The sequence below is a fragment of the Taudactylus pleione genome, unplaced genomic scaffold (genome assembly GCF_031769625.1).
Source record: "Taudactylus pleione unplaced genomic scaffold, aTauple2 ptg000556l, whole genome shotgun sequence".
Lineage (NCBI taxonomy): Eukaryota > Metazoa > Chordata > Amphibia > Anura > Myobatrachidae > Taudactylus > Taudactylus pleione.
Window position 1 is genome coordinate 9,362,669 of NW_028284958.1, and position 17,614 is coordinate 9,380,282.

A 17,614-nucleotide genomic window follows, 5' to 3' on the forward strand; every position below is an offset into this window, starting at 1 on the left:
TGGTGATAACGGCCTACCTCAGGCGTCAAGGAATCAGAATACTGCCATACCTGGACGACCTTCTGATATTGGCACAACCTCCGGCTGTTCTACAACACCATCTCCAACTGACCATTGCCTGCCTACAGACGCACGGCTGGATAATCAATCGGAAGAAATCTTCTTTGTCTCCAATACAGCAGATGGTACATCTGGGTGCACTTCTGGATTTTCAGGCACAAAGTGTTTCTGCCAGAGGACAAGATTGCGGCCCTATCATTGCGAGTACGCATTCAAAGGGTATCCATTCTATCAGCAATGCAGGTCTTGGGGTCAATGGTATCCACTTTCGACATGGTGGAATATGCTCAATTCCACTCCAGGCCTCTGTAGCAATAATATTCTCTCCTGTTGGAACGGACAGTATCGTATAATACGGTCCCGGAGTATCCGGCTCTCTCTCTTGTGGTGGCTATAAAAGGATCATCAGGACAAAGGTCACCCATTCTGGATTCTAAAATGGGTGCTCCTCACCACGGACGCCAGTCTTCGCGGATGGAGGGGCAGTGACAGGTCATCACACCTTTCAGGGAAGATGGACAAATCAGGAAAGTCAACTGCCAATAAACATTCTGGAGCTTCGAGCAGTATACAAAGCACTTATCAGAGCACATTACCTGCTACAGGGCAGGTTGGTCCAGATCCAGTCCGACAACGCAACCACAGTAGCCTATCTTAATCATCAAGGAGGCACGCAAAGTCACGCAGCCATGAGGGAAGTGACAAACGTTCTGATCTGGGTAGAACGTAATCTTCCGGCTATCTCGGCAATATTTATCCCGGTAGTCCTCAACTGGGAAGCGGACTTCCTGAGTCGTCAAGACATATACACTCCGGAGAGTGGGCTCTTCACCCGGGGGGCTTTTCAACTCCTGGTGAACAGATAGGGCCTACCAGACGTATACCTCATGGCCTCACGTCACAGTCACATTGCCTCATTGGACCTTCTTAGGCTTCATGATGTTGTGCCTCTGTTGAGCAGCTGTGTAGAGCAGCAACTTGGTTGTCCATGCACAGTTTTGCAAGGTTTTATAAATTTGACACGTTTGCCTTGGGACTTCCCCAGTGTTCATTCACTGGCAATTTCTATACTTTATGTAAAATTCTAACTATTCCTTCAGTCGTTAAAACTAAAAATTTATTTTAAAATGATGCATAGTAATAATGATGGCACATGTCTCAAAATAGTTTTTATATTGTATTTTCTACATACACCATTTTAAATATGAGAATTCCCTTAACCTTTCTATCACTGGATGATTCACCCGATACACATACTGGATTTGGATATATTGTTTTGTTTTTCTGTGTCTGCTGTATTTTACTTAGTCTGTTTACCATAACCATTCCCTTTCACGATCATCTCTGGGAAGGGCAATTCTTCGGGTCAATCCCAGGACAAGAGTGTTGCTGTACATAAGGTTTTTGCTTGTGCTTAATGTAAAGCAAACTTTCCTAATGCACGGTTTCAGTGGGGGGCTGTCTGCGCCTAGTGTGAAGTGGAGTCCCTGGGCAGCGTAGCTTCTGCAAGCATTTCCCCACCGGTGTATACGCCACCCTGGGTGGCGACCCAGGCTGGTGTGAATTGTCTCTACAGCTCACCACTAGAAGACATCAGAACTTGGCCATTTCAGAGCCTGTAAGTGAGTGCTTTGGGGTGTTCTTCCTCAGTGCATATTTAAGGGGATTGTACTCCAGCTGTCCCTGCTGCTGCTCACTCAATAGAAACGCCTTGGCCCAGGGGCTTGCTTGGTCCAAGGTTTGGTTCACTTTTCCTCCTTAGAAAGGGTTTTGAATCCTGCATTCAGGTCTTCACGGGATGCGCCCTGCTCGCAGAAGCATAGGCTCCCAGACATACATACAGTAATGGAAGGCTTCCTTTCATGCTGAGGACGACCCTTTGGTAGACTTGGACGTGGATATTCCTTGGTGACTGAGGGCGATTCTTCGGTTTCCAGGGAGTCAAGGCTCTTGTCAAGGGCACGAGAAAGGTTCTGCAGATTTCCGACGTGGATACTACACCTTTCACTGTTACTGACCCTCTGTTCAGGCTTCTTTTGACTTCCGTGGGTTGCAGAGTGGAGGAGCTTCTGTTTAAAGCTATAGTTTCATTAAGTGCCAACTTCTATGGTCCCCTCCAGAAGCCCATGTTAGCAGTTTCCCCCCTTTTCTAAATATTTTGCTTATATTCCAGGATAATGTCTCAGAATGGATTATTAATGTTTTTATTATTCTTTATAAACTGCTAATATTCTAGATCTAGTTTACAAATAAATTATTATAATGTCATGAAAGAGAAGCTGGCTTTGACAATAACCTTACCCTCTTTATACTTGTCAGGCTCAGGCAAATGACAGCGAGTCTGATCTGGAGTCCAAGCAGAAAGCTCAGAGGTCCTCTGGCTCAGAGAGTGATTCTGATGACTCGGATGATGACAGAAAACCCAAGCGCAGAGGGCGTCCCCGCAGTGTTCGGAAGGACACTGTGGAGGGATTCACAGATGCAGAGATTAGAAGGTGCGTGGTATTGAACCTTGTATCATTGACTTGATATAGATATATATATACGTGTCTGTAATCTTTAAATCTTTAACCTTCTTTTAAATGAAATGCAATCTTGTTTTGTTTAGGTTTATAAAGGCCTACAAGAAGTTTCCGACTCCCCTTGAAAGGTATTTTGCTTATGTAACCTTCTGCATCTACCATTTTGAACCTTTAGATTCAATCTCTTACCACAAGTGTAACTGATTGCTCTTTGCTCTGTTCTTAGGCTGGAGTGCATTGCACGTGACGCAGAGCTCGTGGAGAAATCGGTAGCGGATCTCAAGAGACTGGGAGACCTCCTGCACTCAAGCTGTGCTTCAGCAATGCAGGAGTTTGAAGAGCAGTTGAAAGAGAATCCCACTGATGGTAGGTTATCCTTACTTTGGTTTTATAACAGTGTTATAAAACCAAAGAAAAACGCGTTTTCAATAGTAGTGCTCGTCCGCATCAGCTTCCATAGATCAACACGTATTGTCAGTCTATTCAGTTCAGGGGCAGTGTGGTATGTTATGTCGACATGGTCTGAATGTTATGTCGACATGGTCTGAATGGTGACATGGTCATAATTGTTGACCATGTCACATGTTGACATAGCATATTTCTTGTGTCAGAGACCTAACCACAGCCTAAACCTGTAGTCGACATTATTAAATAATGACCGTGTCGACATGTTCACTGTCATCATTTTGACCATGTCGACATTCTGAATGTTGGCATAATACGAGTTGCAGGAACCACCGCAATTCCGGCAATATATCCCTTAGATTTAAACCTGCAATAATTTAAAAGGCGAAATCAAACAGTGCCAGCTAGCAGCAGGTAAAGCTACAATTGTGCAACTTTATCACCCAAACAATTTTAAGATACAGGTCTGTAAAGCTTTATTTTGGAGACTAATATTAGTCAAACGTATAGAGCATTAACATTATTTTTTATGGCATTAATGGTATCTGGTTTATGTACTAGGGAAAGGCCCGGGCAAGAGGAGGGGTCCAACTATTAAAATTTCTGGTGTCCAAGTGAATGTAAAAGCCATTATTCAACACGAGGAAGATTTTGAAATTCTCTGCAAAGTAATCCCTAAAGAAGCAGAGGAGAAGAAAAAGTGAGTATGTAACAGACTGCGTGTGTACATTGCTGTCATGGTAAAGTTGCTATGTGATATGCTGGTTTAGAATGAGGTTAACAATATTATGTACAAGTGCCATATTTTATAGCCTAGCATTAGGTAGCGGCCTTGTTTCAATGGCTTGTCCATACCCGGTAATGTGTCTTAGTGTATGCCCCCGGTGCTGTGCATACACTGTTCTCATACCTTCACTTTTTCATGTCAGGTTCCGATTGTCCAGTCGTGTCAAAGCTGCTCATTTTGACATAGATTGGGACGTAGAAGAGGACTCCCAATTGCTCCTTGGGATTGTTGAACATGGCTATGGAAACTGGGAGCTCATTAAAACTGACCCTGAATTAAAGTTGGCTGACAAGGTAACATCTAATGTTAAACTAGTCCTATTTTATATTATGCACTCTGCATATATGCCTCTTCCCCATTAATCTAATCCAGACTTAAGCCCACATGTGCTTACAGGTGTCATCAAGCCCAAGTACATTTTTTACATTTAATTTGTTCATGTCCACTGATAACCTGCAATTAGCGTGTGCCACTACACAAGGACCCTGGACTCTGGGGGTCATTCAGACCCGGTCGCAAGCGCTGAGCGCTTGCAACTGGGTCGATGTTCCCCCACTGGGCTTGCGCATGTCGGAGCCGGCTCCGACGTGCGCATGCGCGAGACCCGGCTAGCGATGGGTGCTTCGTTGCTAGGGGTTTCGCACCAAAGGGGGCGAGCTGTCGATGGTGAGTGACAGCTCGCCCCGTTTGGGAGGCGGGCAGGGGGCTTGGCCGGCCAAACGGAGGCGTTCCTGAAGGAACGCTTGCCGTTTGGGGGCGGCACCACTGACATCAGCAGTGATGTCAGTGGTGAGCTTCCTGCTCGATCAGAGCAGGAAGCTCCCTGGGGCTTGCAAGTGCCGAGACCCAACCTTAGGGTCTCGTCGCAAGTCCCGATGGTCGCGATGGTCTTGACCATCTCGGCCATCACCCTGGTCGGTCGCTAGAGCTGTGGGTGGTAACCCACAGCTTAGCAATCGACCATGAGGCGGCACTACAAGATGCAAGCGGCCGCCCTCATTCAGAGCGACCGCTTGCATCTAACGACCACCTCTAAATGAGGTCCTCTGTCCATTCATTCAGCTTGTGTAAGAGGCATGGCAGCATAATCGGATAGTTTTTTTCAGGAATGTGTTAGATTTTTGCCATGATAGTTATAGCAGTAAATGGGATTCATATGGTAGCCATGGTGCATAAAATAATATAAACCCTTCCTTTTGCAAAAAAAAATCACTTTTAAACAAAAGGGGTGTACAGAACACTTAGCAAAAGTCTGGGCTATTTGGTGTGATTTCCCACTGCATACTGTCGGCGATGTCTGTACATCTTTATAGCATTGTTTATAAACTTGGCCTCTTCACTTGATGTGCTATGTATGACTGTTCTTCTTTAATTTCTTTCACTATTGATTACAATATAAATAAAATAAAGGCTGCATACGTGTTGTCTGTATCTAGATCTTGCCTGTGGAGACTGAGAAAAAACCTCAAGCAAAGCATTTACAGACTAGAGCAGATTACCTGCTGAAATTGGTGAAGAAAGAAATGGAGAAGAAAGATGGAAGTCACATTGAAGAGGTGAGAGGGAGTGTTTGCTGCAATAAATGCGTTGTCAGTTATGTGGTGGGAAAGTTGCATTGGGCTTTCTCGTTTAATCATTTTATATTTCTGGTGTGAACCTTTTAATTGCGTCAGTGTTTCTAGATATTGGTATACAGTTGTATGGTGTTATGCAGACACTTTGTTGTATTTGCTGAATCATTGTCTCAGTGCAGCATGGTTACACAGTACAAATTCATGTGAACGATTGCAGACTCTCTATAAAGAGCTGCCTAAAACATAGGTCTTATATAAAAGTTAATCTTTTTTTCAGACAAAAGCAAAGAGACGAAGGCCACGTGCAAAGAAAGATGGAACAGGCAAAGCGAAAGTTGAACACGGAAATGAGCTCTCGTCTCCTAGGCACTCTGATAATGCTTCAGATGATGGAGATAGGAAGGTGAGCACCTTGTGATCAGTTGTTGAAAATAATCATTGCCCTGGCTCAAGAATAGGAGTACACATACATATATACTCCCAAATTCACTTGGTCACAACCTCCCAGAATTCAGTGATTCACCTGAATTAATTCTGATTCCCTGCTCCCACTCATTCAGCCATTTTACAATATCTGAGATAGAAGATTTAAAGTTAATATTTATGGGCGTTCTAGGTGGTGGTTGTTTTTTTTTTTTCTTTTTCTTTTTTTGAGAAGTTCATTGATTTCTTTTTTTGTTTATTTTATATATTTGGTTTTTTTTTGTCTTTTTCTTATGGTAATTTAAAATTATATTTTTTCGTTTACTTTATTTTTTTGTAATTTATTAAAAATTACAGCCAACTCTGCAGCTGCTGCGATGCATGTGGTTTGCTGCCTGTTCAGTCTCACATCGGAGGCTAATGTTCTGACAAGCAATGTTGGCTTTCCAGCTCTAGCAGGTAGTCCCAGTTTTGAGGATGACTGTTGCACCTGGGAGTTTTGTGGAATTCACACTGTAAGCATGATCTGTGACAAATTGGATGCTTTGAGTGATCACAGAGTGGTTCTGCAATTTTTATGCCGTCATTAGATGGACTTTGATTCTTCTGTTTCAATTTCTGTCTAGACTTTAGCAATAGTACCCAAGTACAGAAGCCTCTTTGGTGATTTCTGTAGACTTTCTCTCCTTCCTAGGATTCATTCCATACTGGAGTGTACTAAAGATCCTGGATGTTGAAGCTCCAATGTTGGTAGCCCAGTGTATTGCTCCAGAGGAATACAAGTGTGATACAGCACTCTTGTCCAACATATTGACATGTCCAACCGCTAAATCTTGGTCTCTGCACCTGCCTCTACCTTCCCTCATTTCCCCCTTCCTGTTGGTTACCTCCAAGGTTCTGTCCTTGGTCCCTTTCTTTTCCGCCTTAACACCTATTCCCTCTGTGAACTCATCAGTTGCTTCCGCCTTCTCACCACCAGTATACCGATGACATTTTAATTGGTTCTCTCCCTCGTCACCATATGTCTATCGGCCATTTCCTCTTTGACGTCCCAATGCTCATTTAAACTTTAGTCATTATTTTGCCACCTGATCAAGTTCACCTCTCCACCTCCACTCTCTGTTAACAACACCCCCCTCTTATCTGTACACCAAGAACTCTGCATGGGTGCCATCCTAGACTTGGCACTTTTTCACTCTCACATGTTTAGTCTTTCCTAATCTTGCTGTTTTCCAATCTGTAACATTTCCAGAATCAGGCCCTTTCTTACCCTGGAAACCACTAAAACTGGCATTTATGTCCTTATCTCTCACCTTTAGGGGAATTCAATTCAATGCGAATTGAATAGCGCTGGGAGCGAACTCCCGGACCTATTCAATTCAGTGTCCTGTGTGGTCAGAGAATTCCAGTTATCGCGTCTTAACAAGGGTGCTAAGACGCTAACCGGCATTCTCTGACCAAAGTGCCGGGTGGGGACGGCTGTTAGCGCCGTGCTATGCACAAAAACAGCTGCGCGCCCGACACTTTGGTCAGATTTCTCCTCGCATCCCCAGGGGGGTGTGAGAAGAAATCCTTAACCCAGCCAAACAGCGTATCGAATAGTTTCGAGAGCTCCCTCCCGTCGCTATTCACCATCGCGTTGAATTGTATCCCCCTCCCCCCTTGATTGCTCCAACCTTCTCCTCACTGGCCTTCCACTCTCACACGTTGCCCGCCCCTCCTCAGTCTTTCCTCAACACCACTGTCTGTCTTATTTTCCTCTTTCATCTTTTTACCACTGATGTCCCCCTCTGCCAGTCACTCAACTGGGTTCCTGTTTTATCCTGATCCAACTCCAAACTGCTCACCCATCTACAAAGCCCTCAACTGCTCCCAATATCTCCAGCCTTATTTCCACACACGCACACACTCTCCTGCCCAATTGTTCTGCCTTGCATCCTCCCTGATCACCTCTTCCAACTCTCGCCTTCAGAATTTCTCCTATACGGCTCTCAAATAGATCTTTATTGAATATGTTTCCCTGAGAGGAAGTTCCGGTGTGCATTACCACTGACGTGGTGGGTCTCAGGAGTATCTGTGGTTCACATGGTTTACAAAGCTAACAGATATGTGGCACTTGTTGTTTGGCAATTCCACTGGTAACGGAATCACCATTTGGCAGTGATAAACTCTATTCATTATACAACGGCCACCACTAATGTGACCAAATCATCATAACCCCACAGTGCAGAATAAACCGCATATAAAATACTATCAAAATAGCTTAAGTGCTATCTTGTGTAAGTTATCCATGATAAAACGGCCTACTTTCAAAGTCAGTAACAGAGTCACTATTCATGTGGCATGTTGTGTGTGTACACAAAATTGATACATTCAGCTTCCAGAATTCATTCAAGATTTTCACAATATTATTGCAAGATGGAGACATCCAGGGGATACATCTGCATAAATTTGGTAAATGTATGACAACTCGTGTAACCTGGGTAAATTTTTCAATGGTAACAGAATCACCAAGTGCATAATGAGCATGGTAAAGTGTACTGATACTAATGCAGCTACTACTTATATTTCCAATTTGGAACGTATCAACATGACTCGATGCTTGGAATACTTGTGCATAAAAGTTGAACAAATGTAGTCTTAATTATATGAATATGTTCTAAATGTGTACTTGGAACATTCCCTCATTTTAAGTAAAATGTCCTCATCATTTCTAATAGTATCCTACAGGGGCGTTGGATTGATTTCATGTGTGGGGACAATACATAATTGGATGTTTTGTTCATTTTGTGGTGTATAGTGAAAGCTAGTTCTTTTTACAGGAGGATGGCACACTGAAGAGCCCAAACAAGAAGAAGCAAAAGAAAAAAGATAACAAGGAAAATAAGGATAAACAGAACCAAAAAAAGGATGGCGCCAAAGAGAAGAGAAAGCCAAAGGAGAAGGTGTGTTACGTAAAAATTCTGTGACCTAAAACCCATGGTGGGGCCCATGTAGGAAGCCAAGTAATGTATTAATATAGCTAAAGGTGATCTTCAAATGTCCTGGCTATGTTAGTGCTGGGACCCTACCTAATGCATTGTACCATTGGAGAGACCCCTTTACCAAGGTACTTTTATTAGGAAGGGTTCTGATTATATTAAGTAGAAATGGTGTTTTCCAGTGCTGGTGATATACATGGAGTGCCACCGGAATGGTTGGGTCGATGGCACATTTTTCCACAGAAATACTCAGGAAAGCGATTGCATGCCATATCAAACAATAATGTTCACAGCCAATGGGGATGTAATGGGGATGTCTGGTTGCACATCACCAAGAATTGAATATGCCTTTTTCATCCTTGTTAGATGTACTGTTGCCTTGCATAAATGTAGGAATGAAGTTACATTTTTACAAAATCCTTTAATAATGTGACTTTAACCCTTGCAAGCTCTGTTGATTAGCTTGATTATCACTTGTCTAGTGTTGTTATTATCTTATTTTGTTGTTGTATTCTCCTGATACCTGCCGACTGACCAGTATTTCTCTTTACAATGAAGCCAAAGCGAGGTGAAGCCAAGGCTGGTGCCAGGAGCAGAAAGAACCAGGGCCCGGTCCACATTACTGCAGGAAGTGATCCTGTTCCTATTGGGGAGGAAGAGGATGATGATTTGGACCAAGAAACCTTCAGCATTGTAAGCAGGCTATATATATATATATATTTATATATATATACACATATATATATATATATATATATATATATATATGTGTGTGTGTGTGTATATATACACACAGAGAGACACGTTGAGTCTCCCATATACAAAATGCTTGGGACCAGATGTATTTTGGATATCGGAATATTCCGTATTTTGGAATAATTACATACCATAATGAGAGACCTTGGGAATGGGACCCAAATCTAAACACAGGATGCATTTATGTATTATATAAACCTTATACACACAGCCTGAAGGTTCTTTAATAATATATTTTTAATAATTTTGGTCTTTAAACAAAGTTTGTGTACATTGAACCATCAGGAAGTAAAGGTTACAATTTCTCAGTCATGCTAAAAGTATTCTGTATTTCGGAATATTTGGATATGGGCGACTCAACGTGTGTGTGTGTGTGTGTGTGTGTGTGTGTACATATATATATATATTGTAGATTTGTTGAAATAGTATTTAGAATACTGTGCCTACATAGTGTATTTGTAGAGGGTCTTTAAGCATCTAGCTCCACCCCTCCCTCCCACTAGTAGGCAGGGTCAGTTTTTCAAGTGCCTCAGTACAGGAGTTTGTGGGCACCAGATTAGCTTGTCATAGTGGGGTTTTTGCTACCAAGTGTTTGTATTCTATTGATACTTGCTTTGGTTAGGCTTTCCCAGACACCTGTTATGTAGAAGAGGAAATACTTGATCTCTTTCTTCACTGTCCTCCACAGAACGGGTAATGCCTAATGCTTTTTGTCTAGTCTATATAGATGGTTAACGTACATATATTACCCAGATGGGATGTAAAAGAGTATGGTGGGATACAGTCAATATATTATATACAAGGGCTGATTGAAAAGTAATGAGACTGATTATTTTTATTCGGAATCTGATGACTCCACAGGATCTGAACATTTTTCTTTTCCAACAACGATTCAAAGACGTGCAGTAGACTGTTTTGTGACATCACTTATAGGGGGGTATTCAATTCTAAAAAACTGGGATAACTTTTCACAATGTTTTACATGGCGAAAAAAAGTGCAGACTTGGGGTTTAGGGGTGCAGGCTTAAAAAAATAGCCTGCACCCCTGGAAATGTCATTTAAACATAAACTGTGTCAATAAAAGTAAAAAAAAAAAAAATAGGGACACCCCAAAAAATTTTATTGAAAATGTGATTGTTTGTCCATGGGGAACCCAGTGCTGTAGCGCATCAAAGAACAGCAGAAGCATGACTTTACACGCCGAAGGAATCACACAGATATTTTTGGCGGAGGCAAATTCATGTGTTTCCATACACTGGACTGTTTGGATTCCGGATCATAATGACGAATCCACGATACGATACGTCACAATCGATGTTAGGAAATCTGGTATCCTCTCCGACATTCGAACGGTGCTCTTGCACGATTCAACTCGTTGTCACATCTGCTCTTCTGTGAGATTTCTGTGTACCCACCTGGCACACACGCGATGCATTTTCAGTTCCTTTCTCACAATATGCTGAACCCGTTCAAATGAGATGCCACCATAATTCTGTAGCACAGCTAATTGTTTCTCTACTGTATGCTTGCCACAACATTTCATGAGTTTCATTTCCACTTTATCCAAGTTACACAAAATTCAGTCACACATCTCTTGACATAATCTCACAGACACGTCTTGCTCATCTACCATGACGAAACGTACGAAGATCTTCCACTTACTGTGATCAAACAAAGATGACTTTGGCAGTCCAACCACAGGTTCAGACACATGTATGAGCATAGCGTTGCCACATCTACCTATGGGACAGAAAACAGAGGCAGTCTCATTACTTTTGAATCAGCCCTCATACATTGCATACAGTACTACCAGGTATATACGACTATATTAGTTGCAGAGCTTAGAGCCTATTAAGTTAATGCATCAGAATTCTTCAAGATATCCCATCACTTTAAAATCAGCATTAGGGAAAATTAATGAAGTGCAACATAAGATTTGTATAGGACAGGTCGGTGACATGGCACATCTGGCCAAGACTATGATATTACATCGACCATTTTAGCAGATTCTTCTTTGACACTACAAACATTTCAATGTGAAATTGGGTTGCAATAATGTTGTAGTGTGTAGAACTGTTTTTTCTGTCTTTGTTGAATTCACATATTGCCATCAGAGCTTTGTTGTTATAGTAAGCTGTTTGTGTCCTTTAGTGCAAGGAGAGAATGAGACCTGTGAAAAAGGCCCTCAAACAACTGGATAAACCTGACAAGGGTCTGACTGTCCAGGAACAGCTAGAACACACTAGGACATGTTTGCTGAAGATCGGAGACCGCATCGCTGAGTGCCTTAAATCTTACTCTGACCAAGAACATGTTAAGCTATGGAGAAGGTGACCCCCATTTCTAAATTTACAGTCAGAACAAAACTTTATTGTTTGTATTTGCTTGTTTTCTTCTGACTAGTTTTATCACGCTGACTTTAAAGAAAAAAAAAATACTTTTGATGTACTGTAGGAACTTTGTACATATATATATATATATATATATATATATATATATATATATATATATATATAGTCGCAAATAACTGGCACTCAGAGTCGTTAATCACCAATAGCACAGGTATGTTGTGTCTAATGTTTTCGGGGTCACAGCCCCGTCCTCAGGACAAAATACATACAGCATCCGAAAATGTTAGACACAATATACGTGTGCTATTGGTGATTATCGACTCTGAGTGCCAGTTATTTACTACTTTGGATTTTTTTCACTTGTGCAAGTGAAAAGTAAGCTGCTTAAATTGTGTGAGTGCCGGCAGACTGAGACCATATATATATATATATATATATATATATATATATATATATATACACACACACACACACATATATACAGTATAGCAGAGTATCTTGGGTCTTCACATACAAGCAGACCTTGCTCTAGTAGTAATTTTAACACAGTCTCATTGGCCATTCTTGCTGTTGCCTTGCCATTCTTTTGTGGTTGGGATTTCAATGTCTTAGGAAAGATGGGGTCAGGAGTTAGCCTGGTAGCACCTGCAAAATATGTGATATGGAGTGGGTCAGTCATCCATTAGAAGTAACCCATCTATAGACTCTTATTTTAATGGCTATCTTTTTTTTCAGCATTTACAAGTCTCAATGTATGGTTTTGTAATGGATTTATTCTTGTTTTTAGAAATCTCTGGATTTTTGTCTCTAAATTTACTGAATTTGATGCCAGGAAGCTGCACAAGTTGTACAAAATGGCGCATAAAAAGAGGGCCCAGGAAGAGGAGGTAATAACCCCTATGCATTGCTTCTCATGTCTGCTGAGATGGAGGGGGAGAAGTTGCACCCACAAATGAAAAATTAATCTTTCGTACCAGCTCCTGCACCTTCCACATGACCCCATCATAGCCACATCCACTAGATGGAGTCAGTGAAATGGTTTTAGCAGATGGCTAAATCCTCTTATTTGATCCGTAATCTGTTAGGGGACAAAGAATCCGGTTTCCTGTGGCTCATTTGGTTAGTTGTGTGACATTCAGTGCAAAAGGTCCTGAGCTCATTTTCCGTGTTAGGACTCCTGTGGTAGACTTTGCTTGTTGCATTAATTCTCAATTTAATGTGACTTCAGCCTACCACGCAAAGAAAATGGTTCCTTCCGACAGGACTTGTAAAGTCATTGGGCTTCCTGTGCGATGGTTCCATACAAATCAATGATTGTTTTGAAATAATTATGGCTTCAAAACTTTTCACTAAGCTAAATCCATGGAGTTTCCCATTATATACAGTATTTAACAGCTACTATTTACAGCTATATTCACATTACATCCACGTTCTCAAATGCAGTGTAGATTTTTCACTTTTGACAACAGAGGGTCTCAAAATTGTTTATCTGGTGCACTGGTGGCTGAAGCTCAAATATCCCTAGATAGCCAGCTGCTGTTGGTTCAGCAATGTACTGTTAATGGAAAGTACACTGCAATTGTAATACACAGCCTCAACCTGTAGAAAATGCAGGATTCAGACTTTTCTAGTCAAAATAAAAACGTATCAATCAATCATATGTAGGGGTGCCAAAGTCTTGCACATGCCACAATTACCATTTGTTTTAGTTTTTCAGTTTGTTAAAATCCACAATTAAAATGATAATTGTACTTTAGAATGTGCAGAAAATATTCCATGTTTAAATTACAAAGATGAAATACTTTTTGCTTAGAGATTTACTGTAACAGAGTTTCTCTTGCAGCATTGTAGGTTGGAGCTGGCACTTAATAAAACTGTAGCTTTAAATCCTAAACTCCTCCCCCCTGCAATCCCACAATTCCAGTTGTCTTTAAGTGCCTGAGGAGTAGGGCACATTTGGATGGGCTGCTAAGCAGCCCTTGTAGGTAGCTTTATATTCAGTTTTATTTGTAATATTTTCTTTTACTTTCTAACTTAGGAGCTATGCGCTGCTTGTAGCAGTGCACAGTGTGAGTGCGGGCGGCTGTGGGGGCTGTGTTACAGCTTGCTGTTATGCAGCTGCGGTGCGGGGGGATGCACACCGGTGGGCCCCCCACAGAGCACTGCCTGGTCCCGGGGACAGTGCGCACTGGCACCCTTTTAGAGGGTGCTGGGCGGCAGCGCTGTCCCGGACGGCGGCACCATTTTGCCGGGTTTAATGAGGGCGGCTCCATTGCGGGAGCGCGTGCCTCACAGGCAGCTTCGACGGAGCATACAAAGTGCTTTCCCCAGTAAGGGAAGTAGCACTTGTGAGAGAGGGAATACAGCCATGACATAGGGGGGCGGAGCCTGTAGCTGCCAGCCACCCCTGAACAGCAGCAAGAGTACAGTGACAGTCTTGGCTGCTGCTGCGATCTTTCCAAACAAAGATTGCTGCTGAACTCCGGAGCTCTTTGGCCCTGCAGGCTGGGATCATCGGCTGCTGCAGTTCTCATCTCCTCTCCAGTGGTTGGAAGGAAGGCTGAGTGTATTTCCTTTTCTATTGTTGCCTGTGTTATTATTTGTAAGGGGTAGGACATTGGTTCTGCTTCCTAAAGTGGATCAGGCGGCTCAATGGGATAGTGCACATGTTCTACAGATTTAGGTTGTAACAGACACAGGATTTTCAACCTAGGATGAATTTGTTACGGCTCTACTGACGCATCAGTGAGGGCTATGACTGACTACTCCAGACCCGTTCCAGCACAGGGTGGTGGCTCTGGCGACACAGACGGTGTAATGGTTAGCTTTGTTGGTTCGCCGCACTGCAGTCGTGGGTTCGATTTTCGCTACAGCGTGTGGTGTTTGTATACAGGGATTTTGCTGTATTTTGGCCAATGTTTTCTCCCATGCACAGGGTACCTGCCAGTTGCCCTGGGGGCCTTGTGTGGATAGGACCCACTGATTCTCAGGAATCTGGGGTGCTGCGTCCACCAGGGTAGGACCTTACATGGGCAGGGGCTCTCAGCAGGTCGGTGTACACCTAGTGAAGCTGGCGGCGCTTCACAGGGAAGCCAAGTTCTAGCTTGGGTATTCCCTCATTTTTGGCGCAGGCTTTTTTCCCTCTATAGAGTTAATTTTCCGGCCAAGGTATGTTCGCTCAGGGTGCGTGCTTTGCAGCGTGGTGCGTCACAATATACTTCCAGTTCCTCGGTTTTGGAGTGCCTTTTCAGGAATCCTCTGCTGTGCGAAGTGCAGTTGTAGAGTGGATCTTGGAGGTGTCTTATTCCTTCCAAGGCCCCGTTAGATGTTTCGCATGCGAAGGAACTGGCAAAGTTTTGCGCGGATCCAAGGGGTTGAGGACCTACTGTCCTTTTCAATTATTTGCGGCTGTGCGCCACAAGAGATTTAGATATGGATTCCCAAGCGGTGGCTGTGGGGCCGTCCATGAGGTGGCGACGGAAAGTCACTGCTTTCCCTTCAGCATATCCCTCCCGTCTCCTCCGGGAAGCCTAGGAGAAGCCAGATTAAGAGGTCTCTCTTCCTCGCATAATTGCTTCTACACATTAGGTAACCTCCCATGGTTGTCGCTGTGGCAACCTTTTGCGCTCGGCACACGCCCCTTCTTGTTCGGGGGTCAGTGTCCTAGAACTTGGACGGTTGTCTCATGCCTGTTTTAATGGGTTCTAGGATAGTTATCTGGCCTTGGTGAGACTCAACATGTGGGGCGTGTGTTTTGGTCAATTCTGCTGACTGATTCGTCGCAGGGTTTACAGAGATTCGCCCTGGGATTAACTGCTGGATTGGCGGGACAGGTTCGTGGCGGGCTCTGTGTGGGAGGCCATGCAAGACGGCGCACAGGAAGCTTACGCTACAGCCGGTTTTATCTCAAAGGGCCCTTTGGCTCTCCACTTCATATGCGCACTCATAACCAGGTTGTTTCTTCCAATATCTTTTGTTTGGTAAGGACTTTTCTCGTTTAGCCAGACCCGGATACCATGTTCCCCACCGGTTGGGAACGTACTGTTCTTCCGCTGGCTGTCCCTCCCAGCGGGGTCCGCATTTCCAAGTTTTCGCTCCTCTTTTCGGGTTGTGCATCATTAGAAATGTCAGTCTACACAAGCCGATTCTTCCACGGCAGGGGTTCACTTTCCAGGGGTAATTTGTCTAGTACCATTCGCTGTTTTGGGAACACGGCTCCAGGAAAGCCTAGTGCCTATCAGGGTTTCTCTCTCGCTACCCAGTTCGCTTTTAAGTGGTAGGTCTCGGTTGCTCTGGTTCGGTGACCGTTGAGTGATGTCTTCAGACGACTGAGTGCTTGGCATCTTTTGCCATGGTTCCATCTGGGACCTCAGAGGTCCGCCACCAGGGCGTTTTGTTTTTTCCCAACGCTTTTCTCCAGGAAGCTGTAAACGCAGTGATATTGGGCCGTGCTATCTTTGCACTCCTCTCAGTTGGCATGATTTTGCTCAAGTTTTGCCGCAAGTTCGTGTGCCAAACTGCTCATTCGAGCCGTTCTTTTCTCTTCGTGCCTGGAGCACCAGGGGGTGGGTAGTTCAGTTCGCATGTCTATTCCGGGTCCTACCATTCGTTGGAGCCCCGGTTCCGTGTGTTTGCAACACAATACTGTCGGTGCTGCCACACATTGCATCAGTGCTGTACCCCGACTTTGCAGGGTCTCCCTTATTCCTTGTCTGCGCCTTCAGTTTCGGGAAAGGCATCTAACACCTCCAGGGTGTTTTTCTTGCTGCGGACAGTGAAGGGACCCTTCTGACCTTGGTCGAATGTTCATTTGGTGCCTCGTCCGTCGACCTTGTGGATCATTCTGTTTTTGGGCATGTTGGTCCCCACAGGGACCATTCAGTGACCAGGTTTTACTTACAGGAGCCCCAGTGGGTATTTCTCCAAACTGGACAGGGTTGCTCGGCATCCCTCTCGTCTCTGTTCCCCTTCTGTCTGACAGCATCCTTCACTCTCCATTGGTGGAGGGTTTCTGTTCTTCTCCTCCAGGTCCAGGCCTTGGTCCTTCCGGATTGGCTCACTGTGGCCACGAGTCTCCTGGGCTAAGGTGCTGTGAAATATCTTTTTGGCTCCGCAGCCTTGGGTCACCGCCTACAATGGCTCGGCTGTTTCGATGGACTCAAGCTTCAAGCCATAGTTCATGCTCTGCTGGGTGCACTGTCCATCCTCACCACCAGTCGGTCACCGACCTGGCGTTGGCATGTACATCTTACGGCAGGTGCAAGGGCACTGCAGCGATGCCGAAGTCTTCCAGGGCGGAGACTTTGGTTCAGTCTCTCTCAGCGGTGGTCATACCAATAGTGTTAAATTGGATAGTGCATTTCTCCTTCCAGGGGTCTTCCTACCGTTTGGGCGTGAGGCCTTACACGTGGTGATCTCATGACCTCTCTGCATGTTTACGAGGCTCCACAGCTTGGTATGTGCTCCAGGTATCCACTGGCTTCCACAAGTGGCTGACTTGACTGTTCCCTGGAATTTTTCATTCAGAGCATCTGTGTCTGCCGTCCCCACTGTTCTCCAGGGACATTGAGGCTTCCAGAGTGAGTGTAATCATAGTGGTTCCAGGCTGGCTATACTAGTCATGGCACGCAGATGTTCTCCCAAGGTTGGTAGATCCAGGGTGGTGTCTTCCACTTCGTACAGACCTGCGGCGAATAGGCCTGTTCTACATGGGCACATTCCTACGTTAGTTTTCACGACCGGACTTCTGTGACTG

General features: G+C 44.0%; 1 protein-coding gene and 1 non-coding gene across 4 annotated transcripts in view; both read left to right on the top strand.

The window, feature by feature from the left end:
• The window catches only part of CHD2 (chromodomain helicase DNA binding protein 2), a 94,442-nt gene that overhangs the window by 66,295 nt on the left and 10,533 nt on the right, over window positions 1-17,614 (top strand). For all 3 annotated transcript variants that reach the window (XM_088452673.1, XM_088452676.1, XM_088452674.1), the window contains exons 26-36: window positions 2,380-2,555; window positions 2,669-2,710; window positions 2,809-2,948; window positions 3,549-3,687; window positions 3,917-4,067; window positions 5,211-5,330; window positions 5,626-5,751; window positions 8,594-8,716; window positions 9,311-9,445; window positions 11,660-11,838; window positions 12,647-12,746. In XM_088452673.1, coding sequence (XP_088308799.1) covers window positions 2,380-2,555; window positions 2,669-2,710; window positions 2,809-2,948; window positions 3,549-3,687; window positions 3,917-4,067; window positions 5,211-5,330; window positions 5,626-5,751; window positions 8,594-8,716; window positions 9,311-9,445; window positions 11,660-11,838; window positions 12,647-12,746 — 1,431 coding nt within the window. The remainder of the gene's footprint in view (window positions 1-2,379; window positions 2,556-2,668; window positions 2,711-2,808; window positions 2,949-3,548; window positions 3,688-3,916; window positions 4,068-5,210; window positions 5,331-5,625; window positions 5,752-8,593; window positions 8,717-9,310; window positions 9,446-11,659; window positions 11,839-12,646; window positions 12,747-17,614) is intronic.
• On the top strand, window positions 13,039-13,166 carry LOC148481895 (small Cajal body-specific RNA 14). The gene has a single exon (XR_015871834.1).